This window comes from Echinops telfairi, unplaced genomic scaffold (assembly GCF_000313985.2).
Source record: "Echinops telfairi isolate 266 unplaced genomic scaffold, ASM31398v2 ScPeMD7_7469;HRSCAF=8507_1, whole genome shotgun sequence".
Lineage (NCBI taxonomy): Eukaryota > Metazoa > Chordata > Mammalia > Afrosoricida > Tenrecidae > Echinops > Echinops telfairi.
In genome coordinates this window covers 119,930,229-119,938,669 of record NW_022111373.1, presented here as the reverse complement: position 1 = coordinate 119,938,669, position 8,441 = coordinate 119,930,229, and the positions used below count along the sequence as shown (strand labels likewise).

The 8,441-nt window shown below is 48.2% G+C and overlaps 1 protein-coding gene across 1 annotated transcript in view; it reads right to left on the bottom strand.

Annotated features, from left to right (window-relative positions):
* Positions 1–8,441, bottom strand: part of DROSHA (drosha ribonuclease III) — a 151,651-nt gene that overhangs the window by 122,779 nt on the left and 20,431 nt on the right. Inside the window, exons 7-8 of the mRNA XM_045285270.1 lie at positions 7,015–7,156; positions 2,732–2,886 (exon numbers count right to left, since the gene is read on the bottom strand). Coding sequence (XP_045141205.1) covers positions 2,732–2,886; positions 7,015–7,156 — 297 coding nt within the window. The remainder of the gene's footprint in view (positions 1–2,731; positions 2,887–7,014; positions 7,157–8,441) is intronic.

Here is an 8,441-nt window from a genome sequence, read left to right as displayed (position 1 = left end):
AAGAGGCTGTCACGGTGAGAAGATAAGTGGGTGTTCCCAAACCAATAAAGCTGCAAACTGTCTATAGTGTCTGATATAAGGGCAGCCGGATGACAAGCGGGGCTTGCCAGTTACCGGTGTGCCCAGGCAGAAAACATCGAAGTCAGCACACCGCTTGCCCCATCTCCTCCTACTGCTTCCTACCTCTTATCTCAAGACAAATGAGCTTGTTTTCCCCACAAAAGCAAAACGCATATTACATTTGGGAGGAATGCGTGGCCTGCTTTGAAGGTGACCTGCGGATCAAATGTTTCGAAAAGGAAAACCTAAAAGGTACCCCAGAAGCAAAGAGAAGAGGCCCACTAGGACCAGAAACACTGTACGCTGCCATGCGGGTGAGGGTCTGTTTTGCACCTGTACTTCCACGAGTGGCACAATTCACTGTGTGGACGATGGCCAAGTGCCCTTGGGGTCGAAAGGTGGCAGGGGAAGAGCAGTGTCCATGTGTGCCATCCACACAGGAGGAGCCACAAACCTCACATACGTAAGCGGCAGGGCAGACAGATTCTGCTGGGACTGTGCTGGCGGGTGAGGGAGGGTGTCCAAGACACAAAAGGCGAGGGGTGGGACAGGGCAGGGAGACAGACAGCTGGCCACTGCAGGCACCAGCAGCAGAAGGGAAGGGCGCCTGGGTCACAGCTGCAGCATCTGATGGAATGGCTCCCGCACATGGACCAGGGTGGAGAAAAGGCCAACCGGGCAGAAGGAGGGGAATCTTAAGGGCCCTCCAGCCAGTGGCACATGTCACCCAAGATCAAGGGGGACGCGGGATTAGAAGGGAGGCAGGCCAGGGCTGCGGCAGACAGACTGGGCCAGCCACTCCGCTTCTCTCTCAGTGTGAACTGAAGAGAAACCACGTAGCAACACAAACATACCATAAACGGTTAGGGACTTGCAATTTTCAAACTCCTTGTGGCCAATTGATAAGATTATCTTGACACAAGTGAAAAGAATGATCAAAGTAAAAAAAGGTCTGTACCCTTTTCAGGAAATCTAAAGCCCAGGTGGGGTAGCCGAGGGATAACACTGCTGCCGACAAAGAAGCATCGTGGGAAGATACATTAGAAGGCCCGACACATCCCCACTGCTGGGCCCAACGGGGGATGAAAAATGGAAGACAGAAAGCACCTTGTGCCGACGGGGCCCTATAGTCTTGCCTCCTGTCCGGGTCTGGGCTGCGGGCTGCTGTGCAAAGTGCTACTTTCTAAGACTCCACTGGGCAAAGGACATCCTCCAGCACATGACAGGGAACGGTGAGGCATGAGGGGAACGAGGGTCCCCAGCAGCTAATTACAAGGATGTAGGACACACCCACAGGTGCGGCGGGGCTGCTGATGAGGATGGGGCTGGGGGGCTGGTTCTTGAAAGGGGAGATAAAAATGGTCTATAGATTCTGGAGAAAAAGAGGGGAAGGAAAAAGTTCTATAACTAGACAGTGCTGGAGAGCATAATCCTGTGAGTATAATTCAAAAACTCTGAATCGTCCACTTCAAATGTGTGAATTTTACGATATCTCAAGAAAGTGGTTTTTAAGAAAGATCAGATACATGATTAATGTGTGAGTGTGAAATGCCTTGGCAATTTTGCAAGCATCATGCTTTCCAAGAGAAAGAAATAAAATGCAAAGCACATTTCTGCCAGGCATTCTAATTTTGTAATATCAAGAGAAAAAAAAAGCTAGCTGTCCTTGAACACCAATCAGGAAGAAAGCATTCAAACAGAAAATAGTGCTCTACACCAGTATATACTATATCCATTACAGTTATTATTGCACTTAGTGTTATGCTAACTGTAATGTGACATAACATAGCAATTAGCAGTTACATCACATTAACTACTAATTACATTGCTGTATTAATATAGAACATATTAACACAGTACTTACAAAATACAAATTTTAACATGTCTTTATATAGATATATGTTTTAGTATGCTTAATAACTTCACATGTATTAAAGATATTATTCTGGTATGTATTTTATATTCGTATGCTATAAGCATACTCTTTTGTATTAGGTATCATTCACATTAAAAGTAATTAAAAATAAAAACCCTTATGTCCACCTTATTTCCCTAGCTCACAACGCCAGAATGCTCCTGAGATACAAGGATGGTGGGACTTCATCTTACAGACTCTGGACATGTTCTTAGGAGACGTGCTACCCTGGAGAAGGCGGAGGGGCAGCGAAAAAGAGGAAGACCTTCGATGGAACGGACTGACACCAGGACTCCAACACCGGGCTCCGCAGGGCGCGGCCAGGGGTTGTTCTGTAGTACACAGGGTCACACCGAGCAACAACAACAATGCTTAATCAGGGAGAAAACTTAGAACAACTGTGACTGTCCCTAACTAAGAAGTAGGGCTCAGGGCACAGTTTGCTGCTTGGCAGTAAGGTAACTGTCAGGAGAACTGCTTTCAAAAAGCCCCACGGGTTCTCCGGTGCCCGTTCTGACGTTTGTGTGCTCTGCTGATTGCAGGTGTACGGAAGCAGGCCAGGCCGCTGCTCCCCAGCACGGTCAGAAGTTATGCGCACCGTCCAGTCTGGTGCTCGTGCCTCGGAGCGCAATTCCGAAGCGGGGAAGTAGAAAGCTGGGAAGAGGGACACGCTGGCCAGCACGCATCCGCTGGGCCCCCCGGGAGCATGCGTGTGCCGCCGCCGCCGCATGGTCTGCAGCACAGAGACGCACGCACCTGGCCGGGGTCGTTGTACCAGAGCTCATCGTGGAGTCGGTCGGGATGGGCCTTTTTACGCTTGATTTCTGCGATGACGTCAAACACTTCCGAGTCGGAGCTGCTGGAGCAGGTGCTCTCCGCGTCGGACTCACACTCGGACTCACTGGAGCTCTCTGCTCGCGGGCGACAGGGACAAAGAAGAGCTGTTACCCAGGGAGCCTCCCAAAGGGCAGAAACCCCTAACTACAGGACGGCTGCTCATTCTTCCAGCGCACGTCTGGGAATCCGCTCTGGGTGGTGTACCTGGTTTCCTCTGGGCCACTGAGAGGCAGAGTTGGAACCCACCTCGTGGTGCCACAGTAGAAAGGCCTGGCAGTCTGCTTCCCTAAAGCCCACTCCGAGGTCCCACTCTGTCCCACGCAGCACGGCCGTGGGCTGGAAGTGACTCCAGGGCAGTGGGTTTGGTTGCTGTCATTCTGTACAAAGGACCCTGCTAAGCAGTACCATGGGGCACCCTACGCAGCCAGCTCATCACGCAAAGCGCCCATCGGGTCCAGGAGGAGGAATACACTGTGAGCTGCTTCCTGGGGAACTAAGAGGCAATGAGGAGACTAGTGGCGGATGGTTACGCATTGGGCTGCTAATCGCAAGGCTAGCAGTTCGAAGGCACCAGTTGCTGTGGGGAAGCCAAAGCTTTCTACTCCCATAAAGCAGCTACAGTCTGGAAACCCACAGGGGCATGTCTACCCTGTCCTATTGACTCGCTGTGAGTCAGCATCGACTTGATGGCAGTGAGCTTCCTTTTCCGGAGTAACGATGTCTGAGCAGCCTCGGGGCGGCACAGCCGTAGTGAGTGATTCTGCAGAAAGGTAGTCTGCTGTGCTCCAGCAAGGACTGCAGGCTTCCAGGGTAGGGAGGCGTGGCCCAGGGAAGAAGGGGTGGGGCTAGGCTGAGAGCAGGAAGGCCCAGCAAGGCAAGTGGAGGAGGTGCTGCCAGCAAAAGTCTAGGCCAGTGGTTCTCAACCCACTTAATGCCTTGACCCTTTAACACAGTTCCTCACGTTGTGGTGACCCCCAACCAAAAAAATTATTTTTGCTGCTACTTCATAACTCTAGTTTTGCTGTTATGAATTGTAAATATCTGATATGCAGGATGTATTTTCATTGTTACAAATTGAACATAATTAAAGCACAGTGATTAATCACAAAACAGCATGTAATTATATTCTGTGAAATATTTGTGTTTTTCAGTGGTCTTCGGCGACCCCTGTGAAAGGGTTGTTCGACCCCCGGGTTGAGAACTGCTGGTCTAGGGGCAGAGCACCCGGAGTCCTGACTCAAGTGCAGCCGAGGCCCAACAAAAAAACCGAGGAAGGAGTCCAGCGTGCTCCCCTGGGGAAGACGGGGCACCCCAGCCTGAAGAGCTGACCCTTTCTTCTCTGCCAGGCCACAGCAGAGAGCAGAGGGTCTGGAGGAAGCAGAGCCTTCTGTCTGCAGACCTCCCTGAGCCTCGCTGGCAGGGAGCTCCTTTCTGAGTTCTCCCCTCAGGCTGGCCAACGTGGCTGTCCTGGAAAACTTCAGCCCAAGAGACGGACATACTTAATGACACCAAATGCTTTGGAAGGACCCTCAAAACTCAGTTTTGATCCCAAGTGGACAGGTTTCACAGAACGTCGGGGAGGCCAGACCCGGCATCGCCTGGATAAGTCAAGCCCCGGCTCTTCCTCTCCCAGCAGCAGGGACCACAGGAGGACAGACAGCACAACACCGTCACAAAGCCAATGTGGGCGCTCCCCTTTCTGCAGAACACTTTCTGAGACAGGTGCGATGAGCAGGGTCTGGGGACAGGACGTCTGGTTCTCCGTGTCTGGGCCCCTCAGGGTCTCCCCAGCAGTTCAATGGCTCAACACCAGCCCTCAGGTTCTCAGCGGCACAAATTTACAGTTTACACCAGGATTCTGCCATTCAGACATTATAGCAAAGAACCCTGTGGGTGCAAATGGTGAAGCACTTGGTTCAGATCCACCCAGGGACTCCGGAGGAGCGAGACCTAGTGGCCTGCTCCCATGAAGACGGCCGTCTACCGCGCTACATGGGGCCCAACATGACAGCAGCGAGCCACCACCACAGCAGAAGTCCCACCAGGGGCGGCTTTACAACCATCACAGCCAGAGCCTCCTGCAGAGAAAACGGGGAGGATTTCCCTTACGAAGGCAAATTAACTACTCAGAGATTCATTTTAAAATATTATATTTGGGGAAAGTTACTAGCAAAGCTTGGAAATCAATCACATCATTTAACTCCTTGGAATTTAAGTCTGCATCATGTTCTCTTGCGTTTTACTGTAATTTAGCACTACAATGAAAATTTATATATACTATTGCTTCATTTAAAATTTTTATCATTTGTTCAATAAATTATGTTTGATACGTGAGTGAAGTCACTCTGACAGTTAATCTCTCTAAATGCTTCTTTTTATATTGAAAAAACAAACAAACCAGCATTAGTGTAAATCCTTTTCAGAAAGAAGAGTATTATCTATCAGGAAAAAATGGCACTGTTTTACTGCAAATGTACATCTTTTAGGAAAAATATTCATGAAGCTGTTAAGGGCTGCCTCTATCACTTAAACTTTATAAATTTTAACATTTTCAAAGGACCCAGAACATGTATAGAAGGACACATTTTCTTCTTTTTTTAAGTGGAAAATACATAGATCTGCACCTTTAAAAGAATTTAGTCTTCAATATTTTCTGATTTTAAAAAAAAGTTTAACCTTGTTTAAGCAAACTGTTAAAAGTTTCGAGGTATTTTTCCTATTCTATTGCATTGTGGAAGATAAACTTGCCTTAAGGATTTTTAAACAAAAAGGCTAGAACTGAGATGAATCCTACAAGACAGCACTATAGCAGCCTACCGACCCAACTGAACACTCTTTACTAACTGCTGTCACAGAGGCCACATGATGCTGCTGGCATCTCAATTTTGCAGAAGAGAAATTTCAGGCACAGACATGAAATCGCATGCACAAGGTCACACATCAGGTGCCGGCTTTTACCCAGTAAGGGTAAGAGTCACTGGCTCTTACTCAGTAAGGATAATCCCTGGGTTGAGCACGTGAGGCGAACTGAAGGTGAGGGCAGGTGGGAGCCAGGGAGAACATGCAGGAAACAGAACATGCAGGAAACGGCAAACTGAGCACACGCAATTGTGTTAGGTGCAAAGGACGCAAGAAGTAAAAGGCAGCTGCTAGGCATCTACCTAGAACCACCGTGAAAAACAGACCAGTGTAGGAAGTCTGGACACTGCCCCAGCGAGTGAAGACAAAGCTGCCCAGAGAGCCAAGGTGTAGTGGCCATTTCCTCAGGAAACCAGAAGGGCAGCCAATGGAGAGGGCCAGGAGGAGGATCCCACCCATCAGCCTCCTTTTTTTCAGGGGAGGCCAGAGAGTGGTCCCTTCTAATACTGGACAAGTCTATGAGACACACAAATGCTGCATGCTTTGCAGATGAGACCCCTTATGTATTTGCTGTCATACGTAAAATAAGGGCAAAAAGAAGAAAAATCCCACTGCTGTGGGTCATAGTTAAGGTTTTATGTCAACACAGATGGATGCTCCTCAGTGGTGTGGCCACTGAGACCCAGAAATCCACTGTGATGAGATCTAACAAAATGTAATCAGCTTCATCATGGGATCTACTATGAGCAGCCCAATCAGTTGAAATGCAGTTTCCTTCGGAGGGTGGACTTCTTCCAAGATAAGTGGACACTACGGACAAGCTTGCTTGCTTTCTTCTGGGTTTGAATGCTGCACCTGGCTCATCAACCTCTGGTAAGAAGCCTGTGTTTCTGCCTGCCAATCCTCGAAGTCATTAGCAGGTTGCCATCTGAGGTGCCAACCGTAGATTCATTCGCCTCTGCAGCCACAAGCCTGCTGTCCTCCGGCCAATCTTGGGTTCATCAGCCCCTGCAGTTACATAAGCCAAGAGACGCCTCCAGCCTAACATCTGGCCCACGGACTTGGGACCTTCCTGGGCTTGAACTTGCCTGCCTCTACAACTGTAAGAACCATTCTCTTGATGTAAATTTTTTCTATATATACATCTACAAGCATCACTAATTTTGCTTCTCTAGAGAACTTAGCCTAAGACACTGTATTTTGTGAACTATAATTATGGAAAAGGAAAAAAGAAGGAATTTCAAGTTGGGACTTTCAGGGACATATCGCAAAATGCCAGGGTCAAGCAGTGTGGAAAAGAGCGCCAGGTTTTGTGCTGAGACATGAGTGGCCCTTCTACTCACCTAAATCTTCATCTAGCTTCGTCTTGGGAGGCTCCCAGGGTGGTCGGGCAGCTTTGGCTTTTTCTTGCCTGCTCCCCAACTCCTCCTCAAATTTGTCATATAAGTCCCGCAGCCTACTAGTTCCAACAACAGTGGAGTCTCCCTTTTGGAAAAGAAAGGATCGATGTTAGGAACCATACTAATCATTCTATTAAAGATGCACAAGACCCCGGGAGGGAGAAGGAGGGGGAAAAGGAAAATGAAGAGCTAATTTCAGGAACCCAAGCGGAAAGCGAATTTTGAGAATGATAAGGGCAACAAATGTATAAGTGTGCTTTACACAACTGATGTATGTATGGATTGTGATGAATTGTATGAGCCCCAATAAAATGATTAATAAAAAAAAAGATGCACAAGACCTCACAAGTCACAGAAGAATTTATAACAGCAAGATACCATTTTTAAAACCTCAAAGTAACAAATATTTAAAAACAAAGTGCGCACAAATTCCTAAAACTATTTCCTTGAGATAATCTTTAAGCCTCCAACAAATAACATCCCCTAAAGTCTTCCGAAAACCAAACAAACGGTTTAACATAACTAGTAAAGCGTGACTGCCTTGAGCACTGTGCTGGGTTATCCATGCAAGGTCAGCAGTTCTCACCCACCAGCTCCTCCGAGGGCGAAAGAGGAGGCTTTCTGCTCCCATAAAGATGGATGGCCTCAGAAACCCTAGAAGGCAGTTCTACTCTGCGCTTCAGAGTTCCTGTGAGTCAGAATCAACTCGATGGCAACAGGATGAGGGGTTTATATTGGGTTCAACTGGCAACGAACCAAAAGATTAGATGGGACATTCAGGAGGCACCGAGCTGATGTACGTGAACGGGGGAGGAACAGCTACGACGGCGATGGCGGGAGTGGCTGCACAATGGGAAGAATGTAAGGGGTGTCAGTGAGCTGTTCGTGAGAAAACTGCTGAATGAGGTATGGTTTGCTGGGAACGTTCTCAAGAAAAACAAAAATCAATTATTCTTTAAAAAAAGCAATGCTGGAAACAATATCCTCAATGGAATACATCCACAGGGAAATGGGCTTCGGCACAATCAGATATGGAGCAGTTTGTCTATGCTCCTGAGGAGTGACATTAAAAAACAACAGCCATGAAACTCTCCTAGAGTTCATAACACCCTGTTCAAAGAGCACTCAAGAGCCCTAGTGGCACGTGGATTAAGCATTGGGCTGCACACCGAAAGCTTGGCAGTGCCAACCCACTAGCTGCTTCACAGGAGAAAGAGGCTTTCTGCTTCTATCAAAATTCAGTCTTAGAAATCAGAGGGAGCAGTTGTGTGGGGTCGATAGGGCTCCAAATCGACTCTACGGCAGAGGAGGAATTTGTCAGGAGTCAACACTCCCCTAGTGAGACTCACTGATGGCTTTTCCTCCACATG